At 34.7% G+C, this 19,337-nt stretch overlaps 1 protein-coding gene across 2 annotated transcripts in view; it reads left to right on the top strand.

The window, feature by feature from the left end:
• The window catches only part of LOC129910162 (glyoxalase domain-containing protein 4), a 29,444-nt gene that overhangs the window by 1,293 nt on the left and 8,814 nt on the right, over positions 1–19,337 (top strand). Inside the window, exons 1-3 of one of the 2 annotated variants that reach the window (XM_055987435.1) lie at positions 17,792–18,034; positions 18,178–18,227; positions 18,323–18,429. The exons of the other annotated variant lie outside the window; for it this stretch is intronic. Coding sequence (XP_055843410.1) covers positions 17,939–18,034; positions 18,178–18,227; positions 18,323–18,429 — 253 coding nt within the window. The 5' untranslated portion in view covers positions 17,792–17,938. Of the gene's footprint in view, positions 1–17,791; positions 18,035–18,177; positions 18,228–18,322; positions 18,430–19,337 lie in introns of those variants that run through there. 2 annotated transcript variants of the gene reach the window in all.

The raw sequence follows: 19,337 nt of genomic DNA, 5'->3' as shown, positions 1-19,337 counted from the left end.
ACAACGCGACACAACGCGACACAACGCGACACAACGCGATACAACGCGACACGACGCAACACAACGCGACACAATGCGACACAACGCGACACGACGCGACACGACGTGACATGACGCGACACAACGCGACACAACGCGACACAACGCGACACAACGCGACACAACGCGACACAACGCGACACAACGCGACACGACGCGACACAACCCGACACAACGCGACACGACGCAACACGACGCGACACAACGCGACACAACGCGACACAACGCGACACGACGCGACACAACGCGACACAACGCGACACAACGCGACACTACGCGACACAACGCGATACAACGCGACACGACGCGACACAACGCGACACGACGCGACACAACGCGACACAACGCGACACAACGCGACACAACGCGACACGACGCGACACAACGCGATACAACGCGACACGACGCGACACAACGCGACACAACGCAACACGACGCATCACGACGCGACACAACGCGACACAACGCGACACGACGCATCACGACGCGACACAACGCGACACAACGCGACACAACGCGACACGACGCGACACAACGCGACACAACGCGACACAACGCGACACGACGCGACACAACGCGACACAACGCGACACAACGCGACACGACGCATCACGACGCGACATAACGCGACACAACGCGACATAACGCGACACGACGCGACACAACGCGACATAACGCGACACGACGCGACACAACGCGACACGACGCGACACAACGCGACACGACGCAACACGACGCGACACAACGCGACACGACGCAACACGACGCGACACAACGCGACACAACGCGACACGACGCGACACAACGCGACACGACGCGACACAACGCGACACAACGCGACACAACGCGACACGACGCGACACAACGCGACACAACGCGACACGACGCAACACGACGCGACACAACGCGACACGACGCGACACAACGCGACACAACGCGACACAACGCGACACAACGCGACACGACGCGAAACAACGCGACACAACGCGACACGACGCAACACGACGCGACACAACGCGACACAACGCGACACAACGCGACACAACGCGACACGACGCGACACAACGCGACACAACGCGACACAACGCGACACGACGCGACACAACGCGACACAACGCGACACAACGCGACACGACGCGACACAACGCGACACAACGCGACACAACGCGACACAACGCGACACAACGCGACACGACGCGACACGACGCGACACAACGCGATACAACGCGACACGACGCGACACAACGCGACACGACGCGACACAACGCGACACAACGCGACACGACGCGACAAGACGCGTTGTGTCGCGTTGTGTCGCGTTGTGTCGCGTCGTGTCGCGTTGTGTCGCGTTGTGTCGCGTCGTGTCGCGTTGTGTAGCGTTGTGTCGCGTTGTGTCGCGTCGTGTCGCGTTGTATCGCGTTGTGTCGCGTCGTGTCGCGTTGTGTCGCGTTGTGTCGCGTTGTGTCGCGTTGTGTCGCGTCGTGTCGCGTTGTGTCGCGTTGTGTCGCGTTGTGTCGCGTCGTGTCGCATTGTGTCGCGTCGTGTCGCGTTGTGTCGCGTTGTGTCGCGTCGTGTTGCGTTGTGTCGCGTTGTGTCGCGTTGTGTCGCGTCGTGTCGCATTGTGTCGCGTCGTGTCGCGTTGTGTCGCGTTGTGTCGCGTTGTGTCGCGTCGTGTCGCGTTGTGTCGCGTCGTGTCGCGTTGTATCGCGTTGTGTCGCGTTGTGTCGCGTTGTGTCGCGTTGTGTCGCGTTGTGTCGCGTCGTGTCGCGTTGTATCGCGTTGTGTCGCGTCGTGTCGCGTTGTGTCGCGTTGTGTCGCGTTGTGTCGCGTCGTGTCGCGTTGTGTCGCATTGTGTCGCGTTGTGTTGCGTCGTGTCGCGTTGTATCGCGTTGTGTCGCGTTGTGTCGCGTTGTGTTGCGTCATGTCGCGTCATGTCGCGTCGTGTCGCGTCGTGTCGCGTCGTGTCGCGTTGTGTCGCGTTGTGTCGCGTTGTGTCGCGTTGTGTCGCGTTGTGTCGCGTCGTGTCGCGTCGTGTTGCGTCGTGTCGCGTCGTGTCGCGTCGTGTCGCGTTGTGTTGCGTCGTGTCGCGTCGCGTCGTGTCGTGTCGTGTCGCGTTGTTTCGCGTCGTGTCGCGTTGTTTCGCGTTGTGTCGCGTCGTGTCGCGTTGTGTCACGCAACATGCGTCATGAAACATACAACATGCAACATGTAACATTTAACATGCAACATGTAACATGCAACATGCAACTTGCAACATGAAATATGCAACATGCTACATGTCTCATGAGACATGCGATCACTTACCGATCCCCAGGAGCTGCTTACCGATGTGCACTGGTCGACGACCACGGACGGACTGAATAATTTATGTGTGGTGTGGCCCTTTTTATAGGAAAATATGACCCCTCCCCCAATAGAAATATTTAAATGTTTAATTTAATTATGTTTTTATTTTTGTCTAGTAGTCCTCTGTTCCTGGGTGTGGTGTTTTAATTTTGTTGTTCGCTTTGTATCGCGTTGTTTCACGTTATGGTGCGTTGTGAAGCGTTGTGTAGCGCTGTGTAGCGTTTGCGTATACATATATTTTGAGTAATAAATGATAATTGACAAACAAACTGTTCATCAAAAGAGACAAATAACATATTTTCCATGGTTTTACTAATGTACATAATATCTTCCTTTTCCTCAGGGGCGTACGTTGAGTTGTCGGGGCCTCCGCTCCGGGGCAAGACTTAATTTTGGGAACTCTTTGATATCTAGGGAACGGACAAAAATGTACGTATACGCTCTCATTTTTTTTAGACACCCTGATGTACCTATCATTTGTTGGTCGCTAAGATTATTCAATAAGTAATATTGTTTGAGGCCTCAAGATATTATATAATTTTTCTTTAAAAAATAAAAATTTATTTCATTGGGACCCAGAGGTAATGTTTTTTTTTTTTTTATTAAATTTTATGTTGCTGTCCCAAATGATGTGTACGCTAGGGTGGAGTAAAAAAGTGGTCTTATTTTTTGATATACATAGCCAGGATGGGTGCCATTTGGAACTTAAATAACTGCAAAAAATGTTCCGATCGATCAAAGAAGTTTTAGAAGGTTCACAAGTCACTTGAAAAAAAAAATGAAAAAACCCTTAAGGAATATGGAGTTTTTTGTATGTCAGTAGATTTTCTATTTGTTTTACTCAGTTTTTTTGAAATTAATTAAACGAAAGACTTCTTATACTCATACAATATTATTATTTATTAATAATTAACGTTTTCGGGAATTACAATTCCCATCGTCAGATTATTTGCAAAATCTAAAATTATTTAAATAAATTTTTGTCGTTAAATTCTAAACATAATTTTTTTTTTTTAAAAATTTCCAAAATAATTTAAAAAAGTAATAAACTAAAAATATCTTAAAGTAAAAGTTTTTTTGATTCGAAAAAAATTTACATTTATTATTTGTTGTTCAATTTTCATTACAAAATTGCGATTTAAGGCCTTTACAGCAAGAATCCATGGGCGGCTAGCACCCCAGACATAGTAAGAAAACTTCTCAGGTAAGTGTCAGGTGTTATTAATGAAAAAAGTTGACTCTGTGTTCGCTCCAAAATCTACTGCTAAAATTTTGTAATCTACTTTATTTTGCAAAAATTTTTTGAAAGTGGCAACACAACGCTCTTTCAACCAATGCAAGAAAGTCCTTTAATATTTTGGTTTAAGTAGAAATACGCTAGTCTTCTATACAAATAACTTTTAATTTGTACCATTTTTTTCTTTATAAAGTAACTTTTGCTTTGAAAGGTCACGTCTCTTAAAATGCGCAATAAACAAATACATTTTAGGGGCGGAAAATCGGTAGCAAGAAGCAAATTTAAATAACTATTCATTAAAGATAGTTATCAAAATTTTTAATTAATTTTTTTCTGAAATTTGGAATGTAGATAAATAATTTCTGCAAAATTTCATAACAATTTCACTCAAAATAGTTTTTTTCCGAAAAATGTTTATAACGATTTCTAACGGTTTTGATAATTTTTCTAAAAATGCGCCTTAAATCAAATTGCTCAAAATTCACTCAAGATTTTGTTAGGCCACTGCAGAAACGCTTAACTCATCGAGCTAAAGAAAATTTCAAATTTGAAGTGAAAGAGGGCTATTAGTAGTTACGAAAACCACAGGTCTTCCCGTCTGCATTAGGCACTGTTGGCTTAAGAAAGTGCATGGTGTATCTCATAGGTAGAGCTTAAAGACAATATTGGTGTTAAATTAAATGTAATGCCATCCATCTTCTTCTCAAATTCATACGTTTTCCGGGTCAAAGGTTGTCAGTTTCATAACAGAGCTGGTTTTAAGGTTAGAAGCGATGGAAGTTTCATAAAGTCTTGTTTTTTTTAATTTGTTGGTCGACGAGTTAAGGAATTATTTCACAATAAAATAAAAAATAAAAGTCATTAGCATTTTAATACAAATGATAGATTCTTACTACCCAAAGTATGTATATGCGCAAACCTACGAATAATTCAAGAAAAAGTCTCATATAGTACGCTCCGTCCCTTTGAACTTATGGAGTTAAAAGCAGTGGCGTAGCTACCGCTGTATCAGCTGTATCCATGTAACAGGGCCCCCAGGATTTGGGGGCCCCCAAAGATACAGAGCACAAGACGGGTGTAAAAACATTTAAACTTAAAATATAATTTTATTTATGATAATTATTTTTTGTACACGCCTTTATTTTTCCCTGTGTTTCTATGAACGTCCAACCAACTACTACCACTACAACTTAAACATTTAATCACTTTCTTCAATTCGAAGACACTCAAATCAGGTATACAAAGTGGATCTCGCAAGTTCGTCTGTCTGTCTCTATAAGAAACTAAAGCTTAAACAAACTTCATGACAAATTAAAAAATATGATTTATTAGTTTTTGATTTTAACAAAACGTGTTTCTATCAAAATATTAACTTTCGGATTTTTGTTGAGTTTAATTTTTAAAAATAGATTATTTTTTATCTAAAAAGGTACCGAAAAATTATTGTTTTTTGAAAAGTTGTGAATTCCGTTATTTAGAAGAAAACATTTTTTAAGAATATGTAGAAAAATTAAACTTTAAAATCCAGGAAAAAAAAGGCGAAAAATTGTCAAAGGTCACAACAGTTTTTATTTTAAATACGATAGGTTTTAGACAATAAATAGGTTAAAAAAAATTTGAGAAAAATTGAAAAAAAAAACAAAAAAAAACGATCGAATGATCGATATTTCCTTAAATGACATTAAAACATTACTGTCATTGTCATAGTGATATTGCTGTCATTTATTGGTGAGAAAAATTTGTCCATAAAAACCAAATTATATTAATGGCTTTTGATCTTTTGAATTTGAATCTAGCATCAGAATGGCTCTAACGTGTCAAGTTTTTGAGATATTGAATTTTCCATACGCTGCTAATATTTTTTTTTTTTTTTCAAAAATTATTGGCACTGGTCTACAACTCACTAATTCAATTTCAACTAAGTTTTTATTTCAAAAGCATTTGCTATACAGCTCTAATATAAATTAAACATAAAATTCTGACAAAATACGATTTTGAATAAAAAAATGAACTATTAAATTTTTGAAAATGGGACATTTATTTTTTTTAAATGTTTGTTAACAATTGCTAAGAAATTCCAACATTCAATATTCAGCCCTATCGTGAGTTTCACGTGGACTGTTTTCAACCCGAAATATATTTGTTCGCCCGGAATTTGAAAAGCTATCATGAGTTTCACCCGAAGGGAATTTACATTTTCCGCTAAACTTCTTTCTTGTTCGGCACCAAAATTGAAGTGTCGAACACCTCGCAAATTACCTGAAAAAAAGTTGAAAATAAAGCAAAATGGTGGAACATGCACATCTTTTCGCCCGGAACTCACAACAGTGTCATTTTTGAAAAAGTGAAATTGAATTTTTCCGAGTGGAATCTAGTTCACATGAAACTCACGTGATTTATTTAATTTTTTTTTCAAAAAAATAATATATAATTGGGAGGGGCCCCCAAAATTATTTGGATACAGTTCCCCCGCAGGGCTAGCTACGCCACTGGTTAAAAGGCAAATTTAATCTCAAATTAAAGCTAATAATGTCTACTTTTGAAAACCAGAGCGTTTTTCACTTCTAAGGTTCCCACAGGCTTGAGGGTAAAATGCCAAGCTTCGATCCGGCAGACCTCTTAATTTTGAAAGAAGATGTCATTAAATCCTATATTAATAACATTTGCATAACACCTTTTGTCAAAGCTTTTTCTTGTATTTTAATGATTTTAAAAATACTTTGTATAGATAAAAGAAAAATTCGTTGAAGAACGATATCTACGTACATTTAACAAATCTTATTTATAAAAAAAAATTAAAGCAATTTGAAAGTTCGTGAGATCGAGTCGTGCATTTTGTTTTTCATCTACATTGAAATGAAACAATACAATTTTGAACTTGAACTTGGACGGAATATTTGATCCTTTTTAAAAGTGATAATCCAAAATCATTTTCCTAGGGGCCCCGCAAATTTACTCTCGCACACGTCTCATTTTGGTCTAGCGCCGCCTCTGGCTGCTGGGGTCCCGGAGCAAAACTAAATTTGGCCCCCTTTGCTCTTTATTTTTCTTTGTAAGACAATGTAAGTTTACTTTTATTTTTGTTTACCTTAGGTATTCAACATTTTGTACCTTGTTTCGGCCAGTTTTTATATCAATTTAAAGTTTAATAAGTGCACTTCTGGTTCGTTTTACCAATGAAGAAAGATTTAAAACTTTGTGGAGCGTTTTTTTTCACCGGAGCCCCTTTTTTTTACAAAAGCTTGAATATTTTAAAAAACGTTCAAATGAAAAAGCAAATTAAAAAAAGATATTTTTTTTCTCAATTTCTCAAATGGCTTAAGCAAACTTGAAGCGCTACTACTATTTTATTGCAACAAAAATTTACTCGTAGGAGGAAAAAAATAATTTTGGCACGTCAAATGAGCATAACTACCTAGAGTTCTTGAGATTGAATTTTTCTGACTCCTCATTTATTTTTTTTTAGAACCCAATAAATGTTACGGGCCCCCACCTATTGTGTGGTTAGCCAAAAAGGCCCCTAATTTGAATTTCTTATGTTCCTGGTGATTCGTCGATAAATAATTTTTCGAACTGACGGAACCTCCTATGGCATGATGAAACCTCCTACTTAAAAGTCGGAACCTCCTACAAGGTAGGATGTTTCATCACTTTTTCTTTATTTACTAATTTACAATAAACTTTGATATGGTTAGTAATTTACTTACTAAAATTTGTTTTTGAATGAGCTTAAACCTTAATAAAAAGCATTTTATGTAAAAAGATGGCTATTTATAAAAGGAAGTTCTTAATTTTTAACATGTCCGTTAACGTGTCAAAACCTCCTCGCCCTACCCTATACATTTCATTATGTTTTAAATTGAATTGGGAATCTTAAGGCAAACATTTTAAATAATCCAAGGTGCTTGCAAACTAAATATGTGCTTCACTTTAGAAAAAAAAAGTTAAACAATAATCTTAAATTGTTTAATTTTCTTTTTCTATCGAGTGGAAACAAGCCAATTTCAATTATTTATTTTTGTTTGATTGTTATAAATAAAGACATTTTCATTTGACGCCCGCGGGGCCCCTCCAAGAGCGGGGCCGTGTGCGGGGGCACACTCCGCACACCTCTTCCGCCGCCTCTGTTCAAGTACAGGTAATAATGCCGTTTGTCAATCTCGTGCGCTGTGAAACGAAAAGCATAAAAAAATTTTCGTTCTGCTGTTTTTTTTATACAAATTTCCATTTCGCTTCAGCAGGATACTGGGCTTTAGAAATTGAAATCACAACAAAAACATTACTATTAAAAAAGGAGCCAAGTTCTCCTATGTTGAAATTATGCTGGCACAAAAAGTACTGAGATGTAAAAGTCTACCAAGTTCTAAAGTTTGGATTCAAATTCGTATCAATAAAATTTTGATTGTTCTCTTGACAATTTTTCTTTTAATTACGGATTTTTAAAGTTATTTCAAAAATTGCCAAGTAAACAATCAAAATTTTATTGATACGAATTTGAATCCAAACTTTAGAACTTGGTAGACTTTTACATCTCAGTACTTTTTGTGCCAGCATAATTTCAACATAGGAGAACTTGGCTCCTTTTTTAACAGTAATGTTTTTGTTGTGATTTCACTACTTTTTGCAAGGTATGGCTGTAGGATTGAAAATCTCTATATTTGATGAAAATTCAGTGAAAATGGGCTGTTGCCACGCCGCCTGGCTGAAATTCTCAAACTTTAAATTTTTTCCTTTGTATATACTACCATCTCTACCATTCTACCAAATTTAAAGATTCTACGATAATCAGAAGTGCTCTATTATATTTAATGAAAATTCAGCGGAAATGGGCGGATGCCACGCCCCCTGGCTGAAATTCTCAAATTTTAAATTTTTTCCTTTGTATAAACTACCAGCTCTACCATTCTACCAAATTTCAAGATTCTACGATAATCAGAAGTGCTTTATAATATTTGATGATAATTCAGCGGAAATGGGCGGATGCCACGCCCCCTGAATTGAAAATCTCAAATTTTCGATTTTTCCCTTTGTATACACCACAAGCACTATCACTGTGTAAAATTTCAAGTTTCTACGTTAACGGGAAGTTCTCCATAATTTTGATGATCTGTCAGTGAGTGAGTGAGTGAGTGAGTGAGTGAGTGAATGAGTGAGTGAGTCAGTCAGTCAGTTACGGTTTTTGCGATTTTTGAAGCCCTATATCTCAGAAACTACTCATCGTAAAAGGCTGAAATTTTGTGAGGAGTTTGGTTTTGACAAGCTCAATAAATGTAGCGAGTTTGAAATTTCTAGCATTTTTGGTGTGGAAGTTAGAGGGGGGTCGAAAATGGCCTGAGTTGTTTCCTGTAAATAAGGGTGTAGTGCCAAAGTTGCTAGAGAACTTGGCTGGGCACTACCGTGCCCCTTGATATATTTTTTTTTTTAATTTAAACTTTAGTTAGATTGCTACTTTATTATCCAGATTTTGTTAGAAAATACATAAGCGTAAAAAATTACATCAGTTCGTTAGTCGCTCTGACAATGCTTTACTCTTAAAAAAAGCTTAAAAATTAATTGTTTTTACTCACTCTTTCTTTATTTTTTTTTGTTCAATCTGCCCTACGTTATGTATTCAGTAGTTATATTCTTGGTTTAAACTACCCCATGTCACTTTAAGCTAGCCAAATAACACCAACCCTCCCCTTTATAGATAGGAAAAAATACTATCTAAAGGGTTAAATTTATAAAGATGGTGCTCTAAAAAACGGGGTCGGATCCAAATTTTTAAAATATTACACACAAACTATTAAGCTTTCATTCTAGATTACTAAGAAAGCGGGCATATGTAAGCATTTTTTTAAAAGCCTTTTCAAAGTTGAAGAGAAATTTTCAAAAGGGTTATAATACAGTAAAATAAGGAGAAAAAAGGGGTAAATCTCGGAATGAATGTTAGTAGAAATTTTTTTTGCTCAATATCTTCCTTTTGCCATTCTATAACATATCTCAAAAGTCTAGAAAAATCTCATGTCCGCTTGTCGCGATTTCAAGGTCAAATCGCGAAATGCAGATTTTCAAAATTAGCAAAAATAGGCTATGGTATTATATACACATATGATACATGATTTCAAGCTATTTTTTAATGCTGATTCCAAAAAATCAAAAATCAAGACATTCTGACGTCTCTGGAAAAAGTTATACCTGTTTTTCATCTGTCAACTCATATTATTATAACAGTTGCAAACTTACTGCCGACAAACCCTTAAAAGTTATGGTAGATGAACCAAATTTTGCATGAAGATTTTAGAATCCATCATTATTAAAAATCAAAACAATCCATTACAAAAAATATATATACCTACGAAATAATGGTATTTTTTTATGGAGCGGCAAATTTTAGGATATGCACTAAAGAAGATTCTTGTTCATCTTAGGAATAAGTGCTAATAGGCTATTTTTTTCATTTTAATCTTTGTTTGGATATTCTTTAACTACCCTCAAAAATCTAAAAAAAATCTCATGTCCGCAAGTCCTAATTTTCTTGGTTTGAAAATAAGGTGCAGATTTTAAAAGATTGAAAAACTTCACTTCAGATATTTGTGTCAGATCAACATGAATAAGGTGCATTACTTTTCAGGGATGGTCAGGTTGACTTGTTTGTGAGTTTTGTTGGAATAAGTGTTAAAAAATACCTTTAAATCATGTCGCTTATGTTGGTATACATATACAAATTTAAACTTTTCTTATTAATTTTTTAAAATATGCACCTTATTTTCAAACCAAAAAAATTAGGACTTGCGGACATGAGATTTTTTTAGATTTTTGAGGGAAGTTTAAGAATATCCAAACAAAGATTAAAATGAAAAAAATTAGCCTATTAGCACTTATTCCTTAGATGAACAAGAATCTTCTTTAGTGCATATCCTAAAATTTGCCGCTCCATAAAAAAATACCATTATTTCGTAGGTATGTATATATATTTTTTGTAATGGATTGTTTTGATTTTTAATAATGATGGATTCTAAAATCTTCATGCAAAATTTGGTTCATCTACCATAACTTTTAAATGTTTGTCGGCAGTAAGTTTGCAACTGTTATAATAATATGAGTTGACAGATGAAAAACAGGTATAACTTTTTCCAGAGACGTCAGATTGTCTTGATTTTTGATTTTTTGAAATCAGCATTAAAAAATAGCTTGAAATCATGTATCATATGTGTATATAATACCATAGCCTATTTTTGCTAATTTTGAAAATCTGCATTTCGCGATTTGACCTTGAAATCGCGACAAGCGGACATGAGATTTTTCTAGACTTTTGAGATATGTTATAGAATGGCAAAAGGAAGATATTGAGCAAAAAAAATTTCTACTAACATTCATTCCGAGGTTAAACCCTTATTTGACTGGATTATTATAGAAAAACGTGTTTTAGAATTATTAAGAAATATAATTTTAAGATTTTTTTCTTAAATATATATTTTAGTATCTTATCAACAAAATTTATTTCAAGAAGATATCTTAAAAAATGAGCCAGATATAAGAGTATGAAAATTTCTAAGAAAAACATCATTTTTTTTTCTTGTGAAATAGTCCCCACTTGAGACTCTGTATCTTGGAAACCAAAACATTTTGATAAAAATAACTTGTGGGTTATGAGAGAAGCGACAATTTTCTATGATTAACAAACAAAAAATATTTACAAGAATGAAAAAAAAAATTTCACCCAATGTCCGGAATTTTGTACTAGACGTTCCATTGTGGGCCGGTTATAGCGATCAGGAAAACGGATCAGGAAAATTTTTAAAGAACAAATGCCACACTTTTCGATAGAAGAACTCTAAAAGAATTTATGTCATTCTAAAAATATTTTCATTTGAACAATTATTCCATCAGGAAAACACAAATATTCATATTTAACAATAAACGCATTTATTGTTGAATTCAATTTTTTTTTTTGTTTTTGAAAACCTATTCTTAAATGATTTCCTATCGATTAGTGTGGGATCTTTTCTTGAAATTGCACCAATAATAGTTTAAAAGCATTTTCCTGACCCGTTTCCCTGATCGATATAACTGGCCCCTTAAACGCCTTATTTCTTACATAAAATGATCCTTCAAAAACTGAATTCCATACAAACCGGATATATTAATTGTTTAAATAGTAAAATGGTAAAGCCATTTCAGTGAGTTACTAAGTTAAAAATAGACTACTTTTTAACTTAGTAACTTTCGAAAACGGCCTTATAGTCTGTTTTCACTGAAGCCCAGAGTCAGTTCGAATTACAAATTAATTTTTATTTATAAGATTTATACATTCCATATGAGATAATTTGCGAAATTAGGTCATTTGGGCTCTAGTGAAAACAGGCTATTAGAATTTTACCATTGAATAATTATATATAGAAGTGACACCGATAGTTTCTAGCGCCACAGAATTTTATTTTTTTCGGCAATCAGATGTACTAAAAAATCCCCAGAGAGAATGGAGCTTGTCCTAGAAAATTATGTTTTCAAAAATTTGTTTTTAAAAAAGGAAATTTCTCTAATACAAATATAAGGAAACAAATATCAAATAAAAAAGAGTGTGTGTACACATTTACACGCGACTGAAGTTATACTTCTCATTCAGTATATGTAGGTAAATGAATTTCATTTGATATTTTTAATTTCTATTATTAATCCACACTTCGTTTTTTACATTTTTATCAAGTGAACAATTAATTAATTCTTTCATCCTCCTTGAGTCCACGTAGTTTTCAATTTATTTTGTGAAATTTACTCATGTTGTGCGGTTCAGAACGTACGGTATATGCTTAACGAAAGTAAATGAATTGCGCATAAAATGTGCGATATGGTAATTTTATGAGAATAGTGTGTGCTTCAGCACTAGTAGTAGCAATATGGAACTTGCAGGGTTGCTGTTATACCATGTTAAACCGCCACATCATGCCTATTTTTTCAGAATCGTGCCTATTTTTTTTTTACTTTTAAGTTCTCCCGGTTTGAGAACGCGTGGACCTACAGGGATGAGAGTTGTACCCAAATGTAGGTTAGAGTCCCCGCTACCTTTTGGCATCAAAAATTTTTTTTTCATTTTCTTCAAAATTCCGAGATATAGGCGTTGGAAGTTGGGGGCGCGAAAAAACTTCTGGGAGCTGAACGCTTTGATCTAGAGACAGGGGAGTGGTGCCATATGAAAGCTTATGTTCTCAGCTAGCCGATAGTGGTATAATCCGGTTTTTCGATTTTTTTTTTCAAAATTCCGAGAAAATCGCGTTTGAAAGTTATGGTATATTTTTTTTTCGAAAAATCCCCGAATTTTTGAACGCTCCTGGAAGCTAAACCGCTTGAGAGCAATTTTTGGGAGTGATGCCAAATGATACCTTGTGTCATGGGCTTTCACTTTGCCAATTGTCAGATTTTTAAAAAATCGCCTTCCATGTTAAACCGCCACATCATGCCTATTTTTTCAGAATCGTGCCTATTTTTTTTTTTTACTTTTAAGTTCTCCCGGTTTGAGAACGCGTGGACCTACAGGGATGGGAGTTGTACCCAAATGTAGGTTAGAGTCCCCGCTACCTTTTGGCATCAAAAATTGTATTTTCATTTTCTTCAAAATTCCGCGATATAGGCGTTGGAACGCTTTGATCTAGAGACAGGGGAGTGGTGCCATATGAATGCTTATATTCTCAGCTACCCGATAGTGGTATAATCCGGTTTTTCGATTTTCTTTCAAAATTCCGAGAAAATCGCGTTTGAAAGTTGGGGTAAAATTTTTTTTTGAAAAATCCCCGAATCTTTGAACGCTCCTGGAAGCTAAACCACTTGAGAGCAATTTTTGGGAGTCATGCCAAATGATAGCTTGTGTCATGGGCCTACGCTTTGCTCATTGTCAGATTTTTAAAAAATCGCCTTAAATGTTAAATCGCCACATCATGCCTTTTTTTTTCAGAATCGTGCCTATTTTTTTTTTTACTTTTAAGTTCTCCCGGTTTGAGAACGCGTGGACCTACAGGGATTAGAGTTGTACCCAAATGCAGGTTAGAGTCCCCGCTACCTTTTGGCATCAACAAATTTTTTTTCATTTTCTTCAACATTCCGAGATATAGGCGTTGGAAGTTTTGGGCGCTCACTTTCAGCTCAGCTCAGTTGAGCTGAGCTATGGTACCTAGCTCAAAAGTGAGCTAGCTCAAAATTTGAGCTAGCTCTAATTTGAGCTGAGCTGTGAGCTGAGCTGAAATGTGAGTTGGCAACTTGCCACATTGAAATTACCACATGCAACTTGCCACATGCAACTCGCCACATGTAACTTGCCACATGCAACTTGCCACACGCAACTTTCCACATGTAACTTGCCACATGCAACTTGCCACACGCAACTTTCCACATGCAACTTGCCACATGCAACTTGCCACGTGCAACTTGCCACATACAACTTGCCACATGCAACTTGCCACATGAAACATGTAACTTGCAACGTGTTGTGTGTTTTATGTTTGCCGTACTGCGGCGTACTGCAGTTATAAATACTAAAGTACTGCCTACTCTAAAGGTGAAACGACAGCTCTGCTAACCAGGGTGATCGCGTCATAATCCCTTTGACATTCTTGTCAAAAAGTAAATTTTCATACCCACCCTCCCATAAGAAGTATAACTTCAAAAATAAATCGTATCGACACGTCGACATCCTATAATAGAAAAAAAAATAAGGAAATTTTACTCACACATAAAACATTAAACAAATATCAAACAAAAATAATTCGTATCGACACATCGACACATCGACATCCTATAAATGAAAAAAGAAAATAAGGAAATTTTACTCATACATACAAAATTACACAAATATCAAACAAAAATATAGAAAAGTTAGTTGACATTATAAATGTATCCATAGTAACTCGAAATTAAAAACAAGAAATTTTTTATTAAAGACGAGAGCTTGAAAATTAAAGTTACCCTTATTTCAATAGTCCTATTAGCGTAGGTGACAAGGTGATTGCTCTTTAATTTTGCTTTCTGAGTTTGTATCCCCACAGAGGTTGCTTTTTTTTATATTATATTTTGTTTTGCAATAATATGAAATGCGTAACAATTAGAGCTTATTTTTGCTGAATCGAAACTTAAGCATTTAATTACAACATAAATCCTTATGTGTCAGTTTACGCCGAAGTTAAAGTAGAGCCTAAACGTTTATGTTCAACATAAATTGTTTAAGGTTCGTTTCAGCTAATGGCCCTTAAAGAAAAAAAGAAAAGCGTTAAGAAAAACTCAACGTAATATTGTAAATCAGGTTTTTTGTCTACTTTGCATTAAAAAAAAGTTAAATTATTTTTTTATAGCCATTGTTCAACGGTTATAACGCTTTTTTAATAGTTATGTGTTAGAAGAATTATTGTAAAATATGACTGATTAAAAAAACTGATGGAATCCATGCATTTGTGGCAGCAATGTGAAAAACTTAAGATCTTACAGTTAAAATAATTTATTAAATTAATAGGCTTTTTTTGCACTTAGGTACTAATAACTTCCTAGTAACTCTAGGTTTGATAAAAAATTTTACCATTCTGCAATCCCCCTTGGACGCGCATATTTTTAAAAAAGTTGGCCACCTACGTTCCTATGGATTTTTTTTATACCACAGGTGTTTGAAAATTTTCATAAAATTTTTTTTTTCACATTTTGCATCGAAAAACAAATTTCAAAATTTTTTTAAAGAAAAGATGCAACAGTTTTAAAATTTTTTAACTTCTTATGTAGTGAGCCAATTGTTGTAGAAAATTATAAAAATAAGAAATTTATAAAATTCATTCATTCGTGGTTGTGGTTAAATAAAACGTATGATGATGAAATTTAAAGTACACTGAACGAAAAAAAGCTAATATTTTCTAAACTGGTTGCGATAGAAACTTTTTCTATTCGGTTTCAGAACAGTAAAAAGTGCACCTATCAACCATTTCAGGCTTATCCATTTTCTAATGGACACCCTGTATATTCACTTACTATTAGGCTATTATTACTATTATTCAAGAAAACTTATCATTAGGAAATTTTATTTTCTACGAACCTTACCAATAATCAAATTAAAGGCTCGCTCAAACATTTAACTGAATTATACATATTTCACTCAGGTTCAATACTCAGGTTAAAGGCCAACGCTCGGACAAATTTAATAGTTGAGTTTCATAACCATAAAATTTAATCGAGCGTTAGTTTTCAACCTGAGTTGTTTTTTTACACTAGCCCAAAAAGTTAAAGGAACAAAGCAAAATTAATTATAGCTCCAAAACAAGTAACTGTTCCATTTGATTTCTTCTACTAAGATAGATTTTTAGAAAAAAATCGTTGGAACCTTATAAGTAAATTAAAAAAAAAAAATCAAAAATAAAATTCGTAGAAATTACTAATCAACATTCAAAACTAAAATGTCAATAAAATTTAATTTCCCGTTTTCGATAATTTGAAAAAGTGTTCAATTTTGTTTTAATCCAAAAACTATTATTTTAACAAATTTTCTTTCTATTTTATATTTAAACTATATAGGTAAATGCTTTTTTATAAAAAAAATCGTTGAAATTGAATTGGTAGTTTGGCACGGTTGGTTCTACGGTAGGTTACTAATAATTTTAAAAAATTTAAATGATTGCCCAAAAACTATTATATAATTTTTTTTTAACGAAATCACTGGTACCGTTTTCGAGAAAATTAAACATTTCCGAAATTGGTTTGTGACAGGTATCGTTATTTTTGGTAAAAAAAATTAGTTCTAATAACTTTAAAGTTGCAAATTTGAACATTTATTTATTTAAGCTTAGTACAAGCTATGACTTAAAACTAATTAAAAACTAACTTAAACTACCTTAGACTAATTTAACATTTAACAAAGCCGTATATCCAAAGTTCTTGTTCGCAAACATATCGCAAACACATCAGTTTAAGCAAATAAACGAGGTTGTTTCGTATTGTATTAAAATACTTTGAAATATGTATTAAAATACTTTAAAATAATGTGAAATATGGCCATATTGTACATATGTTGATCCTAACATTCTCTTGCATTATGCGGTTTAAGAAAATAGTAAGTATATGCCACACCCGACAAATAATTTTGGTTCTATAAAGCTTTACAGATGCAATTGTTGCTTCTGTAAAGCATTATAGAAGCAAAATTGTTAGTAGGGCAGTGCATGGTGGAAAACATTCAAATGTGAACTACAACTTTGGCCTAGATGTTATTACAAAAAGCACCCTAATCAAAATTAAATAAACACTTCTATAACTGAAGAAAATCTTCTTGTCGTTAATAAAAACAAAAAACAAAATCCTTTCAAATATAAGAATCAAACATTCAAAAATAAATATTCAATTCAAAATATTACAAAAATTTAAAATAAATTCAATTTCAATATTACAGAAACTAATACAAATACACCAAATATAAATAATATTGTACATGTGGTTACTTAGTAACCAAAAGTCCTTTTCAGGGATTTTTCGGCCATCGAATACACAATCCTAAAACGATTGTGGCGCCACTCCTCAAACGATTGTGGCTCCACCCCTCAAACAAAGCGCATTGTATATATATTCTTATAGTACTCTCATGAAGTAGAATTTTCTGTTTTGCGTCGCCACCACAGGGATCGCTAGTTTATTTTATGTTTGAACCTTATGCAGAAAATTGAAGTGCAGATCTACCAAAAGATGTCGCTAAAGTATTTTCATGGATTGATAGTACTATAGAAATATATATACAATGCAAAGCGGACGTTTTTTCCGGTGTCATTTCTATATATAATTATTCAATGATTTTACTAAAACGATTAAAATATAGCGCCAATGTATGTATTTGAAAGAAAATTCCATTTTCTCGAAAATTTTCTTTCCCAGTTTCAAATTTGAATTTGAAAATCTACGGTTTTATATCACATAAGTTGCTTTCATGAAGTTATAGATGTCACTGTGTATGAATTAATTAGGGTTGTTGCAAGAACTATTTCTACCATATACACAAACCTTTTGTCTACACTAAGAACCAAAAGTTACGTGGTGAATTTGTGTTATCTAAAAAAAACTCAACACAACAACAACTACACACATACAACCTACTTGAAAGTTGAATAAAAAGCCGAACGTCAAAAATTTTATTTATCTTTCTCATTTTGCTTGAACCGTTTTCATTTCGATTTATCTATTCACTTGTTGATGTTGTGTGGTGTCTACCGATACCGAATAATTTTTTTTAGTCAGAATTCAGAACTTCCAATTGAGTCATCTTTAAAAAATACTAAACAAATAATAAATCGATTCTAAATAAATAAAAAACTAAAAATTACCATGTCATCAATCACAGGACGAGCTCTCCATTATGTTTTCAAAGTTGGAGACAGAGCAAAGAATGCTTTCTTTTATCGCAGCATTCTCGGAATGAAGGTCATTTATTAGAATTATTATTCTATCTGTTCAATTGCAAAAAACCGGATTTTAGATAAATCTAGAATTTAATTATCCAATTTCCACGTCATGTAATAAATTATAATTTAATCCAAGTACCTACTTTGTATTTATAATTACAGGTACTGAGGCACGAAGAATTCACAGAGGGCTGCGATGCTCAATGTAATGGGTAAGTCACGTTGCAAAATAACAAGTATAACTTTAGTTTTTCCAGCTGGAGAGGATTGTTAAGATTTTAATTGATTTTTTTGGGGTGAATTCCAGACCTTATGACAATCGTTGGAGCAAAACTATGGTTGGCTATGGGCCAGAGGCTTCACATTTTGTCATTGAACTCACATACAACTATGGAGTTAAGAGCTATGAAATGGGTAAGTTGTTCAATAAGCTTCATATTAAATGTCCAACTAACACTCTATCGTTAATCATTCAGATTATGATAAAGTTTTTTAATCAAATTTATTTTATTAGTTCTATTTTTAAAATTTTCATGACCTGTCTTAATGTGTGAATTTTCGAGGTTTCAGTCTAAACGGCTTCTATTCATAGATCAATGGAAGCGAGATTGATGTTTTTCTCTAAAATTAATAATTTTAAGATTTAAATTTAAGTAGTTACATATTTTATTTGCCAAGTTAATAAAGTTAATTGTAGCTAGGTAGAATCTCTAAAAACGAAAATGTAAAACAATGAAAATCCTTCCTTCTTAGGTTAAAGTTAACCACGACCAGGGTTGTGAAAAATCATTTTTTTAATGCATATCTTTTCCATTACAAATTTAAAAAAAATATTTATTGCAAAAGAAATATCTTTTTTTTTTGTAATATTCGTCGAATTTCTTAAAATGTTGGCTATTTGGCATTACATTAGGTTCAATATTATAGTTAAAATAGATAATGTATGGTCAAATAGCCAAGATTGTAAGAAATTCGAGGAATATTAAAAAAAAATATTTGATGATATTGAAAATTTTTAATTTGCAATAAAAGTTATTTTTTTTTTTAATGCAAATATTTTTCAGTTGCAATAATACCTATTTTTTTAATGTGTATATGTTTTTTTTTAATGCAAATTTTTTTATCTGCAACAAATATTTTTCAGTTGCGATAAATTAGTTTTTTTTTTTTAATGCAAATTCAGTTTTCAGTTGCAACCAATATTTTTTTAAAATTTCAAATGCATTTTTTTTTTTTCAATTGATATTTTAAATTTTTAAAACTCCGACCACGACCCACGATTTAACTCACCAAATTTGCAGATATGATTAGCTAGATTTTAA

The sequence above is a fragment of the Episyrphus balteatus genome, chromosome 2 (genome assembly GCF_945859705.1).
Source record: "Episyrphus balteatus chromosome 2, idEpiBalt1.1, whole genome shotgun sequence".
NCBI lineage: Eukaryota > Metazoa > Arthropoda > Insecta > Diptera > Syrphidae > Episyrphus > Episyrphus balteatus.
The sequence above is the reverse complement of the archived record's forward strand: the minus strand, read 5'-3'. Positions and strand labels throughout refer to the sequence as shown.